Source organism: Ictalurus furcatus, chromosome 10, assembly GCF_023375685.1.
Source record: "Ictalurus furcatus strain D&B chromosome 10, Billie_1.0, whole genome shotgun sequence".
NCBI lineage: Eukaryota > Metazoa > Chordata > Actinopteri > Siluriformes > Ictaluridae > Ictalurus > Ictalurus furcatus.
In genome coordinates this window covers 12,222,265-12,241,219 of record NC_071264.1, presented here as the reverse complement: position 1 = coordinate 12,241,219, position 18,955 = coordinate 12,222,265, and the positions used below count along the sequence as shown (strand labels likewise).

The following is an 18,955-nucleotide window of genomic DNA, read 5'->3' as shown; positions in this document are numbered from 1 at the left end:
GCCCCACACCATGATGCTTCCACCTCCAAACTTCACTGTTGGTATAATGTTTTTAGGGTGATGTGCAGTGCCATTTCTTCTCCAAACATGGTGTGTAGTATGACAGCCAAAAAGTTAAATATTGCTCTCGTCTGACCAGACTACACTCTCCCAGGATTTCATAGGCTTGTCCAAATGAGTTGTAGCAAACTTTAAACAAGCTTCGACATGCCTTTTCTTTAGTAATGGAGTCTTGCGGGGTGAGCATGAGCAGTGGAGTGCACTGACTATTGTTTTCTCTGTGACGATGGCACTTGCTGCCTCCAAGTGTTTCTGGAGCTCTTTCCAAGTGATCCTTGGCTCTTGAGCTACTCTTCTGACTATTCTTCTGACTCCCTGGACAGAAATCTTGCGAGGAGCTCCTGTGTATAGCCGGTTGATGACGGAGTGATGTTGCTTCCACTTGTGGATAATGGCCCCAATGGTGCTTACTGGAGGATTCAGAAGTTTTGAAATGCATCTGTCTCCGATTCCATCAATATGTTTCACATCAATTGATAAAAAAAGGTCTTGGGAGAGCTCTTTGCTTTCACCTATCATGAGATGTTTCTTGTGTGACACCTTAGTAATGAAAAGCCTTTTTATAGACCATCGATTTACTAACCCAGCTGATATTAATTTCCACATATAGGGGGTATAATTACTTACGGATTTCAGCTGGTTCCTTGCCTTACCTTGCCTTGGAGAACTGCTTTTTCTTAGCGTGTTCAATACTTTTTTCCTGTGTCGTTATTTTATTACGTATAACTTTATTTATGGACTTTAATGTTGTGAATTCTTTATAATTAAGGATTTCTTGAGTTAATACTGATATATGGTGAAAATTATATATATATATATATATATATATATATATATATATATATATATATGTGTGTGTGTGTGTGTGTGTGTGTGTGTGTGTGTGTGTGTGTGTATATATATATATATATATATATATATATATATATATATATATATATATATATATATATATATATAACCTCATTGGAAATATATTAATTGAAAAAAATGTTGACACGTCCAATACTTATTCCCCCAGTGTATTTCAGTTCAGGAAAACCTGTAGTTTTCAGAACAATATAGTAGAAAATGTCATTTGAAGGGTTGCCACAATTTCTATTCCTCTACGTCTGAATTTAAAATAAATACAGTAAGATTTTGAAGCTTTGTTAGACAGTTAGATTTTTAACTGGCCAAATGCAAATAGATGAGGAAATAGGAGTCAAAATGTTATTTGCTCCACAGTGTAAATGACCGTCTGTTTTTTAGCCTTCCTGTGTGGACTGTGAAGGTGGACGTAATGAACTATTGCTGTGTTCAGCGTAGTAGTAAATACACAGATTGTATTGAAGATTTCCAATGTTCAGTTAGTAGCTATATGTCCATCCATCCATCCATCTTCTGGAACCTGGAGCCTATCCCAGGTAGCATCGGGCACAAGGCAGGGTACACCCTGGACAGGGTGCCAATCCATCTCAGGGCACACAATCACACACACACACTTACACACCCATTCATACACTATGGACACTTTAGACATGCTAATCAACCTACCATGGATGTCTTTGTTCTGGGGGAGGAAACCGGAGTACCCAGAGGAAACCCCCACAGCACGGGGAGAACGTGCAAACTCCGCTCACACAGAGCCGCGGGAATCAAACCCCCGACCCTGACGGTGTGAGGCGAACGTGCTAACCCACCGTGCGCCCTTAGTAGCTATATGTATGAATACAATAGTAATATAATTAATATTAATAATTATATTCTTATATAATTATTAATTAAGTGGTTTACATATTTGGTAGGCATGCATGTCTCAATTAAAATGTGTTTTTTTTATAGTAGATATAAATGACGGTATTATAATCATAGAGTGGTAATCAAAACTATGATCTGATAAAATTACTGTTATGCTGTTTAGAATGTGGCATGGTGGTGCATCGGGTAGCATTGCCAATCACAACTGATTTCACAGCTCTAGGGTTCTCTGGTTTCTTCCCACCTCCAAAAACATGCTGGTAGGATATTGGGCTAAAGTGGTCACTGAAGATGAATTAATGAAAATGTTATGCTGCTTACTGCACATATTTAAATAAAGCACCAATCAAATGAAAAATATGGTACCATAATGTTTTATACATAAAAATTATATAGTGTTAAAAAATATTTTTAAATAAAGACCTTTATGTTTCACTAGTAAGTGAGTTACTGAAACTAACTTGGTAGGTACAACTACACCATATTTCTAATAATGAGCTGATGACATGTCGGGCACGTCTGACAAAAGTCTTTGCATTAACAAATATTTGACCAGTTTAGGTACAATTGTCCTCATAAATTTAGATATGCCTTGCAGAATCTGCAAAATGTTAATAATTTTTTAAAAAATAAGAGGGATCATTAAAATTGCATTTTGTTTTTTATTTAGTACTGCCCTGAATAGCCATAAGTGTTTATAACTTCTTATACAGTTTTGTGTGACTTGTCATGACCACGCTATAAAAATACATTAAAAATATTTTTTATGCAGTGGTATAGCGAGATGCTCCAGGGCAGGAACGGAAAGGGGACGGTATGCTGGGGAACACAGCCAGGAAAGTGGGATTGATCGTTACTGCAGATGCCTCTCTCCTCTGGCGTGAAGGCACATATCGGAAGTTCAGCGGAGGCCTGGCGATTCGAACCGAACCAGCAATCTCCTCTGATGAAGAAGACTCGCTGGATTCACTTGATGACTGATAAGGATTAGGGCTGTGTGGAAGAAGTTGCTGAACAGGGTCTAGCAGCCCTCCTGGACTGGTGTCATGAAACGTAGGGACAGGGGCATCAAGAACAACGACTGGAGGACGAGCTGGCACTTCTGGTCGAGGGCTGGGTTTTTCCAGCTGCTGTGTGCCGGCATCGCTGCCAACAGAATTCCAAGAGTGCTACAGAATGGGGGAACAAAATCCATTATTTCATAATTTGCACCAGCATTTTATTGCACATAAGTATGTCCAAGCACAGTTATAGTGTGTAGATAATATTGATTCTGTCCCTACTGTTCTGTGTGGTTAATGTGTAATGGGTACTACCCATACTGCTGTGTGTATCTGGGTTATTCCACTAATACAGTGCCTTTTGTGTCCCCGTTTTATATTAAAAAAAAAAAATTCTAGCTAACACAATTAACAAGTAACATTAATACATGCTGCTGCACTGCAGTCCATGTTAAACATAATGCAGTTAAATTAATATATGCTTACAAATGAATTTTCTCCATTTTACACTTTCGATTGATCAAACACTAGTATTTCTATGTTTCTAGATTCTACATCCTAAATTTCCATAAAAATTCTATATTTACATTACCTTAAACAATGATAACTAGGGTTTTGTATTGTTAGCATACTCCCTGTTATGTCTGCCTGTACGTCTTGTTATTTTTTTAAATATGTTTTGCAGTGACACCATACCCTGGAATTGATATCCTTTTTTCAACGGGATAACTCTAAAATCTGGGTGAGTAGCCGTACTTTTTAATGTCTACTTTTTGTATCTTGGTAGTCTGATGTAGTCAACCATTACATATCCATTCTCTGATGGAAAATACAAGACAATTCAGTTAGATTTCATCATTGTAAAATCACCATATTGAAAGACATTAAATTCCTTAACTTATTAATAGTTTATGCTAGCTTGGCCCTGCTCACGTGTTGTGTAATGACCGACCGACGTGATATCAGAATGTCAACCCCATCATTCTACAAGACTGAACAGAGTGGACATTCTGTTAAATTAAGTTTTTTTGTCCAGGATTCAATAAGGTCTTCAACACCTTATTAATAATAGTATTGCATGCAAGTTTACATTTAAAGAGACTATGCATATGTTCATAGAAAGGTGGATCAATCAAAGGGTTGCAGTCATGAGTAATGGCTATACTTGATACATTTAAGCTTACCCGATAAAACCCTTAAGGCTTTCAAAACAAATTTTCTGTTTAAAAGGAAAAAAACCCCTCAGAAAATAGCCATTTGTTGAATATAATAAAGGTTTATAAATTATTCATGTCTTCCATTTATTTACATTTTTTTTTATCTATTTGCATTTGTAGTATTGAATTGCAACCGGCTGTGTATTGTCATGAATGCTGCCAGTAGTTATAAATACTGAACACTCTGACTTACAAATGGAGAAAGATGCTAAAGAGGGAAGAACGAAAATAAAGATAGATGAGGTGTAGGGTGAGTGGGGGCGAAAAGAGGTCTAAGGGAGTTTCTGTGTTAGTTTTGGCTGTCTCGTTTCACCCTTCGAGGCTGCTGACTCACAGGAGACTGCTTTGGGGTGTTGTTTTGCTGTCATCGGCTCCATCTGGATCTTATTCACTATTGCTTCCAAACTGGAAAGTTTTCTCTTCCAAGAAAGTATACTTTTATTGAGCATGAGCTGGGGAACAAGGCTGACAAACAAAGTGGATATTTATGGTACCTGAGGGTGGAATATTTCACAGGACACCTTAACGTCAGTTGGGATAGCTTCAATGCCATAAACCGCCCCGCCACAGAAACCAATGGGCTGAAACAAAAACAAATAGCACCTTGGGAATATGGTCAAACATTCTGGGGGGAAAAAAAGAATTAAAAGTTGCTTTGAAACGTTTCAACTGTTTCATAATAATAACAATAGTTATATTCCAAACTATAGAAAATGCTGTAACAAATGAGTATGGTCCATAGTCAAAAGGAATGTGGCAATAATGTCCATTTTTGATGTGCTTACCCCTTTCCCTGCATCTGCTGGCACACACAAAGCTTCATCCACTGGTGGCACAGAGCACTCCTGCACAGTGTACTCAACAAAACTGGCTGCAACTGGAGAGACCTGATCAATAAAAAAAACATACCTCAGTTAACCCAGACAATTTAGCACAACAATAATTTGACCAGCAAAGTCTGTCTTTCAAAATTTCTGCAACCTATGAAAAAAGTACAGATACTGTGTATAAATTCAGGCAACATGCACTACTTCACTCATACTCTAAAACTATTCGCCTTAAACTGTGTCTTGGGGATTGTCTAGAGACTGCAACCATATTTCTTATTACACTGATTCATAATTAGTGCTACAATTCATAATGTCAACTGAAAGTAAAGCTAGAGTCTGATTAAGAAACACCTACTTATAGCTGCTATAACGTAAGTGATAACAGCAACAATCTTGTTACACGGATGGTCCACAAGATTGAATGTAACTATAAGTGGATAAAAAGTATGAAGTGTCATTCTTTATTAATAAAAAACTGTAACCATTGTTACATTGCTCTGTTTTAAGAGGAATAAAACACTGCTATGGAAAAAAGTAGCCACCTCATTGTGTTTTATTCCTTGCTTTTTATTTTCTGATAGCATGCTTTTTTCCTGAAACTCTGTGAAATGTGAAAAACTCTGTGAAACACTGTGAAATGTGTCTGTGTATCATGAGGTCTAGTAGGTATACTGAGTATACTGGGTGGCAGGGTTATTATTGTTGTTATTCTTATTTTTATTGTTGTCGTTGTTGTTCTTCTTCTTCTTTTATGGGCATCTCATGACAGGAAATTGCCATAAAATCCTATTGGTAATTTTCAAACATTAAAAGACACAAAAAGACACAAAAAACCACCATGCATCAAGAAATCACAGTCACGATTTAATGATTAATCCAGAATCATGTATACATACTATAGTATGTATACTTCCTTCATGAACTGATTCCTAATTGAAATCTTTGTGTTTATTAATATATTAATACATATTAATATTAATATATTAATATATTTAGTTGATGGATATATACTCAGCATTCGAAAGAAAGAAAAAAATCTCACTCCAGTTTAAATATAAGCCCACACACTTGCTTCAAACAGCCTCCGACCTACTGCTCCTTTTCAGGGTCACGGGGAACCTGGATCCTATCCCAGGGAGCATCGGGTGCCAATCCATTGCACAATCACATACACTTTACGGTATGGTAATTTACCATGCATGTCTTTGGTCTGAGGGAGGAAACCCCCGCAGCATGGGGAGAACACGCAAACTCCGCACACACATGGCCCCAGCAGGACTCGAACCCCAGACCATAGAGGTGTGAGGCGAACATGCTCAGAACTGGAATAATTCAGTTGCCTTAGTATATTTTGTTGTCTTTCAGTTCTAATATTGTAACCTAATACTGTGCTAACAAACGGGCTACTTGGTTTTTAGGTTTACACTACTGACACCCTTTAGGGACTGAATTGACTGAACGAGGTCATTGAAAAGAATTATGTATATTTAGATTAGATTACATAATAGATTAAGCCAGAGACAACAGCGGTAAGGAAAAACTCCTTGACACAACATGATGAAGAAACTTTGAGAATAACCAGACTCAGAAGTGACACCAGATAGTGGGATTATAAATCTTTACTCTTTTACAACTGTATACTATAAAGTGAAACAGTACTGTGTATGAAGTGAAATAGTAAGTGTGTTGAAAGGATGTTCAGGATGAGTATACTGTGGATAAGAGTCCTGGGATAGTCCAGATAGTATCAATAAGCAAGAGCAGGTTTTGGGCACAAACTCTTTTGGGAAAGTGCAAAACCCATATGAGACAATCCTCTTTCTTTCAGTAAATGTTGCAATTGTGATTGCTTGTGGAAATGAATTTCCCCTTTACTTCTACTTCTACATCATGGTTATTGCTTTGTAATAAATAGCTACGATCAAACATGACCACATTTGTAGGTTCGCTTCCACAATGTTCAGCCCTATAGTCTGAATACCAGACATTTTCAGTACGGAATTGAGTGTGTACCTGGTGGGAGGCTCTGGTTATAGCTGCCACTGTGAGTTGTACAGGCAGAGTACTCTGAACGTTGTAGCTGCGCAGACTGATCTTAGCACTGGACACGGCTCTGTCATTATCCACGGGCAACAGTAGGGGGCAGTCTGGACATATCCGCTGTAACTTTTCAGGGGGGTCTGAGAAACAGACAGAGAGTAATTAGCTCACTGTATATAGGCATGGTGGGAGTAATTAACTCTCTATATACAAGGTGGCCCAAAAGTCTCCATACATAGATGAAATAAACACTTTTTAGCAAAATGTCATGCTTAGTTTATATTAGATATTTGCTTTCAGATAGCCTTTAAGAATGTCTTTGACAAAAGAAGAACGTATTGAAATCATTCTCATGGCTGGATCAGGAAGCTGTTGCAAGGTTGCGATGGACTTTAACAGGAAACATGGCAAGCACATCACACATGACACTGTTGCCAAACTTATTAACAAATTCAAAAAGACTGGAAGTGTTGCGGACCCAACTTTTGGGACACCCTGTATATTCAAATGTATTCCATGAGCGAATTCATTGGACTCTTGATTTGAGGACCTGGTACAAGGGTGCAGTCATAGCTGTAGAGGTAGGAGAGGCCGTCTGGCGTGTGTAGAATGGTAGTGTTGCAGTTCCCAGAGATTTGCTAAAAAACAGTTTTAAAAACATCAATCATAAATTCTAACAAAGGTCACACACAAACAAGGCCAAAAAAAAAAATGTTTTCCCCATTTGTCCCATTTTTCCAGGCACCAGTGTTACAAAGTGTGATGAGCTTTTATAGACTCATCAACAGTTCCTGGCTGTATTACATTGCTGTTACCATTATTTTAAAACATTTGTTCTGATTCATTGGTCTGATTTGGACTAGTTTGTGCTACCAGCAAAAAAACCCAAAACACAACCTACTTTCAATTTAAGCAATAATGAACTGGTCACAGAAGTAATGAGAAATTTGGCTGTATTTGCGTCAGCTCTGCAAATACATATGCGATGCTCCAGAGAGTGGGTCACTTCTACAAAAATACTTTCACTACTGGAAGTAAGGCTGGAGTGCATGAACAAGTTAATATCTAGCATTTAAGCAAAAAAAAGTATATCTTTTATTTAAGCAAAGGGCACATTTTTAATTTCCTGTAGACAAAGGTAAACTAGCTAGTATCCTGATGCTGAAAATAGACATGCACCGTGAGAGATTCTCATACATTTGCACTGTGTTACTTGTTTATTGTACTTACATCCACTAGCCAGTTTATGTATATATGAACATGTACACTTTGATGACTTTATATATACACAATTACTGACTGTAGCCCATCTGTGCACAATTAGTCCCATACCCTGTTTTTCAATGGAAATGGACCATCATAGGACCACCACTGTTATGGTATGGTAAAAGTGTATTAGATGCAGTGGCATTGGAATTTGTAAACACTTACATGGCACTTTATTAGGCATACCTACTGTGTTAATCTACCTTGTAAGTATACAGCTAGAGACTATAGATCTTCTTGCATGTACAATCAGACACTGGGGCTTGTAAACACCTTAATGTTGAGAACTGGGTTGAGAACAGGCTGCCAACCAATAATATCCAGCTAACAGCAGTGTTGCCTTAAAAAACTGTGATCTGATGAAGTGCTAGATGGAAGTGTGACAGTTACAGTGCCTTGTGTTCATCCACTTTGAACTTCTCCACATTTTGTCATTTTAAAACCTGGAACTAAAATGGACTTAACTGAGATGATATGTCACGAATCTACACAAAATAGCCCATAATAAAAATAAAATTGCATAAGTATTCACCACCACCAGGCCACAAATGTCAGTGCTGTGCAAAAATTCAGAGACCAGCCTTTTGTTTTCAAATGGCCATTCTGTACTCATTGTTAATTATTTGGTGGAAAACAGTAATGATGGTAAAATTTACACTGCATTAAATCCATTTTCATCAAACAGCTATACAGTATTTAATTATGTTCCAGGTTGTAACAGTACAAAATTCTGGAAAGGTTCAAGGTGGAGGTGAATACTTATATAAGCCACTGTATATAACAATCATGGAACAGAGGCTTGTGAAAATGTGGAAAATGGGGGGAAAAGATTTGGGATGTCCACATCTCACTTTCATCCCACAGTCGCACAGAAGTGGTGAGAGGTTAGCAATGCAGAATCACGAATAATAAACACATCGTAGTCAAAACAAACATGTCTGATCGACCATGACCTGGCCAAATTTTGCTTGGATTTGGGATCTGTTTCAGTCCCTGGGTTTAAAGTAGGCTTACTGTTTCCATAAAGGGCCTTATATCACAGCGCTTCCATGATTTTCGGCTGAGGACATGACATTTGGTCTCCAGGACGTCCAAGTCGAGATAGTAAACCTTTCCAGCTGGACCCTGAAACAAACCAGCAAGTTAGGATACAGTCCTTTATATACCTTAAAACATTTTCTAAATGTCCATGTACATAGGTTAAAATACTGTACAGTAAAGTACTCATTATACAAAATTCTATGTAAATGGCCTTGTTCAAAACTCAAAACATGATAAGTGGGATAAGTGGTGGCTCAATGGTTAAGGCTTTGGGTTACTGATCAGAAGGTCAGGGGTTCAAACCACCAAGCTGCCACTGTTGGGCCCTTGATCAAGGCCCTCTTTGCTCTATGGGCACCATATCATGGCTGACCCCAATCTCCTAACAAGGCCCAGCTTATCCCAGTATGCAACAAAATAATTTTGCTGTAATGTATATGTGACAAATAATGCCTTCTTCTTATCATTTAATATTTCCATATCATTTTTATCATGCTACTTTGGCTGCCATCCTAAGCAATGGCAAAAGCTATCATAGCACTGCTGACCAGAACGAAATGAAACAAATGTCTTTTTTAATCAGCGCTGCACACTGCTATATTATAATTTAATTATTATTTTTTGGGCTCAGCATGCTGCCTTTTCAGACACACTCACTTTCAGCTTACAACAACAATGTGATAAATACTGAGAGTGTAACAGAGTTTATGGAAATGTCATCCTCAAAAATATCTTTCTAAGAAAGAAGAACCATTATCTTTTTTTTTTTCCTTGTGGCTTTTCTTATGTACACACAAGGATGTGTGAAGAGACTTTTCCACAAGGGTAAGTCAAATGAAAAATTTGCAAATAGGCATCACAACAGTGAATCATTGTCATTGTATCCCCAATCTCCATTTCATTCAATGTTGCATATTTCTTTATACAATTATACAGTGACACCATAAATCCATGATAGTTTCAAGTCTTAAAACCTCTACTTTTTTAAAAAGTCTTCTGCTTAAAACCAAAACCACCTACTAGCATACTAAATAGTATGTGAATGCATGCACATTTATTGACTATACTATATGATACAATAGTATCCATTTGTCAAACAAATTGTAACTGGCATAAAGTTGGTTTGACGGTGGACGGTCGATATTTGCAGATATGCGGAAATTAAGAGACCGTTTCTAAAGTTACATACAACATTGTTATATACGATTCTAACTTCAATAGCATTTGAAGGGAATGACTTACAGTCACACAACCAACTCTAAAGTGTTCATCTAGGTGTCAGCTATTATGCACACCTTTTAGATTTTTGATATTTATTAAAATAAACTATTAAATCATATGTAAAAATTGCCATGTATTTTATTACTGCATGGGCTCATACACAAAATATATCATAATTTAAAGCTCAATAGCATTTGAAGTGAATGACTTACAGTCACCCAACCAACTGTAAAGTGTTCGTCTATGTGTCAGGTATGAAGCACACCTTTTACATTTTTGATATTTATTAAAATTAACTATTAAATCATATGTAAATTAGATATGAATTTCACTGCAGAATAGGCCCATACACAAAATATACCATTATTTAAAGCTCAATAGCATTTGCAGGGAGTGACATACAGTCATGAAGCCAACTGTAAAATGTTAATGAACACTTGAACACTTTACAGTTGGCTTCATGATGGTACGTCATTCCCTTCAAATGCTATTGAGCTTTAAATAATGGTATATTTTGTGTATGGGCTCATTCTGCAGTGAATTACATGGCAATATTTACATATGATTTAATAGCTCATTTTAATAAATATCAGAAATCTAAAAGGTGTGTGTTATACCTGAGACCTAGATAAACACTGTACAGTTGGTTGTGTGACTGTAAGTCATTCCCTTCAAATGCTATTGAAGTTAGAAACGTGTTTAACAATGTCGTAGGTAACTTTAGAGACGGTCCCTTAATTTCCGCATATCTGCAAATATCGAACGTCCACAGTCAATCCAACTTTATTCCAGTCAAATACTAATGGTTTCCATTATAAACACCATTACAAACCATTAGCTAACCATTAAAACCATTACCATTATTGGTCCTTAATGGTCTCCACTAGACATAACATGCCACCAAAGAAGGCAACAAATTACCAATACAGACCCACAGGGACCATTACAGGTTCCATTAAAACCAATACAATTAACATTATAAGCATTAAAACCATTACAAATTCTATGAGGGTTTCTATTGTTTTGATTTTTTCAGCAGGGCAATGTTGACATTTTAGAATAGTGGATTAAGTTTCCTTTATGGGAAGATAACCAACCTGTGGATGAACGTGCACGTTGAAAACTCTGTTGAGGGCAAATTTGTATCCTTCTTTTCTGTCCTCATTGATGTAATTTACGGCAAGTCGGGCGAGTTTCATCACGCTTTTATCATCACAGGGAACAGGCGAAGGATATGTAGCCATGACAGTCCAAAAACGCACCATTGCAAACAACCAAATTATGCGTTCCATTTTCTTTTCTTTCTTGTTTTTAATATATATATTTAGGTCTTATGCTACCATGTATTTGCTGTCTGCTACTTGTTTATGCTTAGAAAATGACAGTGATCTGGACTTTGGTAAGCTATAGAAGAATGGTGCTGTTGACATGGTGCCAAGTTCTTCCTGGTGAGATGACTAGCGGTCAATATATCCTAATTCTCCTACTTATACTTTAACCTTGCATTCTGTCAAAATAAAAAAGACAAGAAACTTTACTCTAGTGTAGACTACACAGACTCTGAATTCCATTAAACAGACCAATTGTTCATTAATATGTGGGCTAACGCATAGGAAGGATAGCTCGTCGTGTGTAGTGTGCCTATTTACCACACGAGGGCGCTAGATCTCTCCTGTACAAATATGTCTGATACCCAGATGGGTTTCTATTAAACATATAGCGCACTGCAATATTGTCAAATCTATATATATATATTTTTTGTAGCAAATGTAGTAAACCTGTATAAGATTATATTTTATATTTATTTTATGAAATAGTCTTTTTTGTATCTTTTATGTTCGTTTGTTAAAGTTACTTTAATCATATTTGACTGTAATATTCAAGTTTCTACAAGTATGGACAAATTAACTCAAATCTAATCAAATTCTATGTATTCCAGTACTATCAAATAACATGTCCACGATGTTGCCTTAAGAAAATGTAATAAAAAATAATAATAAAAAGTTATTGATTGCGAAGGTGCCAAAATATATTCTGCAACCTCAGCAGGAATTTCAATATCAAGAGCTATTTTAATTTCATCACGTTAGATTAAATCTTTCTTGAGCTCACTAAAAGGACAGAGGAAAACAGCAAGAACATGGACACACACACACACGCACACACACACACACACACACACCACCATCACCACCACCACCACCACCAAGGTCCTTTTGATGCAAATGAATAAAGACTTTAAAGAGACATCACTTTAGTACCTCGGGCAAATAATGATTAAATGATAATCAGTGCACAATTTAAGGATTTATGATAGAGCCATTTTGTGCTGTTGCATAAAGCCGGGTCTATTTACTATGTTACCTTGCCCTTTATGTGGATTTGAATCCTTTAGAAAAGCATGTCATTTGTTCATTTGGCTTTGGATAAAAGAGTGCATGTCTGTGATCAGTGGAATATCTTCTATGCTTGTTCCCAAGAGACATGTAGCACAAGGTCATTATCATTGTACTCTAGACCTGGTAACTAAATAACTCCACATTTATACGCTTTACACATGATTGCACATATTTTGTGCTAAATCAGGTTCAATGCCATACTCCTTCCCTTGAGAAATGCATGGAAGTGTGCTCTCCTAACTTTTACGTTACACAATCCTTTATGCTTCACCTACAAAATTACTGGCAAATGTGAAGGAATTATCATTTTTATATCTCTTGTGCAACGCAGCAATTCAACCATGGATTACCCAGATGTTTTAGGTTTTGTACTCCAGATGGTCATTCCTGTGTCCACATAAAACAAAAAATCTGAATAGGTCAAGCTGTGCTCTATTGAAGCTCTAACAGCACAGAGCTTGTGTTAGTATGTAGTAAAAATAAGAATGATTCTCGAAAAAGCCAATAATGCAAATTGATATTATGACTTAGTCTGAGATTGTCGTACTCAGATGAATAACTTTAAAGGAAAAAAGAAACTAAACTGTATAATTGCTTCTTAGTAAGGTGACACCCCCTGGGGTATGCATTCTGTAGCTTGATTTTAAAAACTATTTTAAGGTATCTCACATAATTACACTCGTATTCACTCTTTAGTTTGTCCCTCCGGGGAAAGAGTCTATGTAAAACCTGATAACAAAGTGTTTCTTTTTAGAAATGCAAAGTAAAATCTGTTTAAGAAGAGAAGAACACTTATGTAATTAGGGAACCTTTGAGGAACCCTTGTTGTTGTTGTTGTTGATGATGTTGTAAAGGGGTTCTATTTGGAACCATTCTTGAAAGGGAAACTCTGTTGTACAGTAGGACTCCATATGGAACATTTAAGGGTTATTTATCTAGAGAGACAAATCAAAGACCCCTTTACAGGAATTCTCTTCACTCTCAGAAAAAATAGTACTAAACTTGTTGCTGGGGTGGAACCCTCAAGCATATGTCTTTTGTATCTTTAATATGTGTCTTTCAGCTGCAAACACAGATATTGTATTCCTTTATAAGGGATTTAAGCTACATAATTGGACCGTAATTACCCCATATAGTAAAGCTTTAAAGGTTTAAAGCACGCACATTTCTAGCTTAAAGATCCATACTAAGTACAAAAGGTGTATACTTGACGGCACCACCCCAGCAACAAGGAAAGGTACAGCTAATACCCTCAGGGGCAAGTCCTTTACTGAGTCCTGAGAGTGAACCTATTTTAGCATATACTGTCAAAGAGGATTGGGATTGTTATTTTTATTTAGACACTAGCACACATGGTCAATTGATGTTCTGCACTTTTGTCCTTTAATGACTTAATTTATACTGATTCAGATTATAGGAACTAATTAAGCAGTAGTTAAGCACATTCCTGACTCGCAGCTCCGGTTCGATCCTGAACTCAGAGCAAACCTGTGTGGAGATTCTGTGCATGTACTCCCTGCGGGCATGTGGATATACTCTGGGTTTTAATGTTTCCTCCCACTTTCCAAATCATGTTATACTATATCATAATAATAATAATAATAATAATAATAATAATAATAATAAACTTTATTTCATAGAGCGCCTTTAAAAGCAGCTTTTCAAAGCGCTGTACACAAAATAAGCAGTACACAGAAAAAAATGTAAATTAATAATAATAATAATAATAATAATAGTAATAAAAGTAGACATCAGCAAGCAAATGCTAGTTTAAAAAACTATGTCTTGAGTTGAGCTTTAAATATGTCAAAGGTCTGAGCTTCCCCAAGTTTGATAGGAAGAGAGTTCCAAAGGCAGGAGCATAGACAGAAAAAGCCCTGTCACACACAGATCTTAAGTAGGTTTGTGGAACAGTTAACAAATTACTGTGAGGAGAGCAGTCTGCGGTTTGGGGTGTAAGGGATTAACAAAGCAGATAAGTAATGAGGAGCCAAGCCATGTAATGCTTTGTATGTCAGAATTATAATTTTAAAATTTACACAGAACCTGACCAGGAGCCAGGAGTCTGTGCAAGGACTCCAGAACAGGAGTAATATAATTACATGTCCTGGTCCCAGTCAGGATCCAGGTGGCAGAATTTTGTACATATTGGAGCTTATTGAGTGTGGATATTGGAACTCCTGCTAAACAGTAAACTGTTACAGTAATCTGTTAGAGAGACAACGAATGAGTTTATCGGCTTTTCAGCTACAGAGAAGTTTAGCATAGGGTGCAGTCTTGCTATATTTCTGAGGTGAAAAAAAGGATGCTTTAACAGTGCTCTGTACAAAAGAATCAAATGTAAGACTGGTATCAAAAATGACAAATAGTTACACGAATTCAAGGTGGAGACGGATGCAAGTGCAGAATTACTAAAGTTTAATAAAGAACAAAACAAAACACAAAAAGACACTATGACTTGAGGCAAAACACTATGGCAAAAACTAAACGTAAACCAGAGACTTAAACACAGCAAGAAAAACAACACCAAAGAAAGACAAACGTAAGACAAATAATGCAGTGCAAACTGTGGCTACGAACACGAGTGCTCGTAAACAGGAACGTGATTCAGGTGCAGGTGGTCATGTGACTGTGATGCAATGGCTGCTGGGAAGTGTAGTTCAGAGTTCCTTTTCTGATTTACATGACAGAACCCCCCAAGGGCGCTTCTCCCGAAGCGCCAAAATACACTCCCTCCCCCGGGGGTCCTGGCCCTCTGCGCAAAATGTCTTCACAACCCCTTAGGTCCTGAGGCAGGCATTGTTCAACAGAGAGCAGGCTCCTCAAGGAGCCGAGGGACAGGCATGAGATTGGGGCAGGTTTGCCGGGGTCGCTAGACAGCTCCCAGGCGTGGAAAGCTGGCTCATCAGCTTCAGCAGGGTGAGAAAGCATAGCGACATGCTCACCGGAACAGCTAGGCAGAGCGACGACCTCAGCGGAACAGGAAGGCAGAACTTGGTCGGCAGTATCAGCAGACTCTGGCGTGAGCAGAACCTGGTTATTCGTGTCAGCAGACACGGGCGTGAGCAGAACTTGGCTGGTCATGACGTCGGATTCAGGAGTGAGCAGAACCTGGTTGGTTGTGACGTCGGTTTTAGGCATGGGGACTTGGTTGTCCACATCAGCAGACTCGGGCGTGAGCAGAACCTGGCTGGTCGTGACGTCAGCTTCAGGCGTTAGCAGAACCTGGCTGGTCATGACATCGGCTTCAGGCGTGAGCAGAACCTGGTTGGTTGTGACGTCGGCTTCAGGCATGAGGAGATCTTGGTTGGTCGTGTCAACAGACTCTGGCGTGAGCAGAACCTGGTTGGTTGTGACGTCGGCTTCAGGCGCGAGCATAACCTGGTTGGTCGTGACGTCGGCTTAAGACAGGAAGTGGCCGTGCTCTCTGAGGTTCAGGTGTGGAGCGGTCTCTTCCACACCGTAGAGAGATGACATGATATCCCCGGCCTGGCTTGAATGCTGTGCGATGGCTACTGCACAGCCAACGGGAGGAACAAAGCTCGAGGTGGAGCCTGAGGGGTAAGTGACATTCCCCATGACGCTAGAGGGGGGAGTGCCGCTCTCCGTGAGGTCCGAGGGGGGAGTGAAGTTCTCCACAAGGCCAGAGGGAGGATCAAAGATCTCCACGAGGCCAGAGGGGGGAGTGAGGTTCTCCGCGGGGCCAGAGGGAGAAGCGATGCTCTCGATGGAGCAGGAAGGGGGAGCGATGTCCTCTGTGGAGCAGGAAGGGGGAGCGACATACAGAGTGAAGCAAAGAAAAGGAGCCACGTCTTCAGCGGAGCATGGAGGCAGAGCGATGTCCTCACCGGAACAGGATGGCAGAGCGAAGTCCTCAGCTGAGCAGGATGGCAGAGTGACATCCTCAGCCGAGCAGGAAGACGGAGCAACATCCTCAGTGGAGTAGAAAGGCGGAACGATGTCCGAAGCGGAGCCCGGCATAGCGATGTCCGAGGCAGAGCAGAAAATAAAAGCGGAGCTCTTGGCCATGCCAGGACGTAGAGCAACATCTTCAGCTGAACAGGGTGACTGAGCGGCGTCCTCAGCTGAACAGGAATGCAGATGAGCAGGGAGGCTGAACAGAGGCTGAACGACTCAGAATGCTGGTCGAGATCCACAGTGGGGGAGGGAGGGTGGGAGATGGTTCCAACCTGGTTGGAAGGCTGCCCTTTTACATACCCCCTTACGGAGTACATCACGTCAAGCCATTCCCGATTGGCTTCTATGAGAGAGAATTTCCCCTCCTTCTCCCATCTCGGAGATCATCCCCTCTCATACAGGGCCTCTTGGACCCTGAAAAATTCTGCTGCATCCATGTTGAGGTCTTATGTTCTGTCATGAATTCAAGGTGGAGACGGATGCAAGTGCAGAATTACTAAAGTTTAATAAAGAACAAAACAAAGCACAAAAAGCCACAATGACATTGAGGCAAAACACTATGGCAAAAACTAAACATAAACCAGACTTAAACCAGAGACTTAAACACAGCAACAAAAACAATGCCAAAGAAATACAAACCTAAGACAAAGAATGCAGTGCAAACTGTGGCTATATACAGGAGTGCTCATTCAGGTGCAGGTGGTCATGTGACTGTGATGCAGTGGCTGCTGGGAACTGTAGTTCAGAGTTCCTTCTCTGATTTACATGACAAATAGAGACAGTGGACCAGCTTTGAAAATGTGCTGACAGGAACCTATAAGCATAACTTCAGATTTACCACTATTCAGGTGCAGAAAATTATTATTCATCCATGTTTTTATTTCAGAAATACAGTCAGAAAGAAAACAAACATCAAGGTTTTCACCAGATTTTGAGTGAATGTATATTCGGGTATTGTCAGCATAAAAGTGATAATGGAGGAAGAGCGATCGCAGCAGATGCCCAAGTGGAGATAAATAAATATTGAAAAGTAAAGGGCCTAAAACTGATCCCTGAGGAACACCAGTGAGCACAGAGCTAGTGTCAGACCTGTAACCACCCATAGAAATACACTGGGAACGGTCAGTAAAATATGGCCAAAAGTTTGTAGACGCCTGACCTTCACACACATATGTACTTTTTGAACATCCCATTCCAGATTAATCCCCATTTGCTGTTATAATAACATCCACTCTTCTGGGAAGGGTTTCCACTAGATTTTGGAACAAGGCTATGAGGATTTGTGCTCATTCAGTCTCAAGAGTATTAGTGAGGTGTGAGGAGGCCTGGGGCATAGTTAACATTCCAGTTCATCCCAAAGGTGTTCAGCGGGGTTGAGGTCAGGACTTTGTGGAGGCCACTCGATCTCTTCCTGTCCAACCTTGGCAAACCATGTGTTCATGGATTTCGCTTTGTGCACAGGGGCATTGTCATGCTGGAACAGGTTTGGGCCCCTTAATTCCAGTGAAGGGAAATCTTAAAGCTACAGCATTACATTTGAGACTTTTTGCCATATAGTGGTAGTAGGTGCCTAAGATAAATTGTCCCTAGATGTGAATGAATGTGTGAATGGTGCCCTGTAATACAGTCCCATCCAGGGTGTAATCCTTCCTCGCACCCAGTGTTCCCAATTTAGGCTTCGGATCCAAAGCCACTTTGACTTGGATAAAACCATTACTAAAGATGAGTAAGGATTTCTATGCATTTTCGGTACCACTTATCCTACACAGGGGCACAGAGAGCATATCCCAGGGGACTTGAGGTGGGGACCACCCTGGACAGAATCACACACACATTATAAACAATTTGGAAATGCCAATCAGCCTACAATGTATGTCTTTGGACAAAGGGAGGAAACTGGAGTACCAGGAGGAAACCCTTCAAACACAGGGAGAACATGCAAACTCACACACACACACACACACACACACACACACTAACTAACACCGGAGGTGCAAGGCAAACGTGCTAACCAGTAAGTCACCATGCATGTCCCCCATGTAGTGATTTTCCACTTGTCATTTTTTAAATCTAGTTCTGCAAAAAAATATGGTAAGATCTAAAACTTGAGTTTAATTCTTGACAGAGAGAAGTCATTCAAAAATAGTTGTTTTTGGTCAGAAGCTTTTGGCAAGTGACGAAGTGCCACACGTTCAAACATATGGCAGTGTGTGTGTGTGTGT

General features: G+C 39.2%; 1 protein-coding gene across 1 annotated transcript; it reads right to left on the bottom strand.

The window, feature by feature from the left end:
• Positions 1-2,442: 2,442 nt before the first annotated feature.
• si:ch211-262h13.5 (uncharacterized protein LOC571127 homolog) lies at positions 2,443-11,821 on the bottom strand. Its single transcript, XM_053635621.1, has 7 exons — positions 11,514-11,821; positions 9,169-9,279; positions 7,439-7,526; positions 6,862-7,028; positions 4,804-4,905; positions 4,513-4,599; positions 2,443-2,969 (listed from the first exon to the last, which is right to left on the bottom strand). Exons 1-7 carry the CDS (start codon positions 11,706-11,708, stop codon positions 2,565-2,567), a joined length of 1,155 nt encoding a protein of 384 aa, XP_053491596.1. The 5' UTR covers positions 11,709-11,821; the 3' UTR covers positions 2,443-2,564.
• Between the last annotated feature and the right edge of the window lie 7,134 nt (positions 11,822-18,955).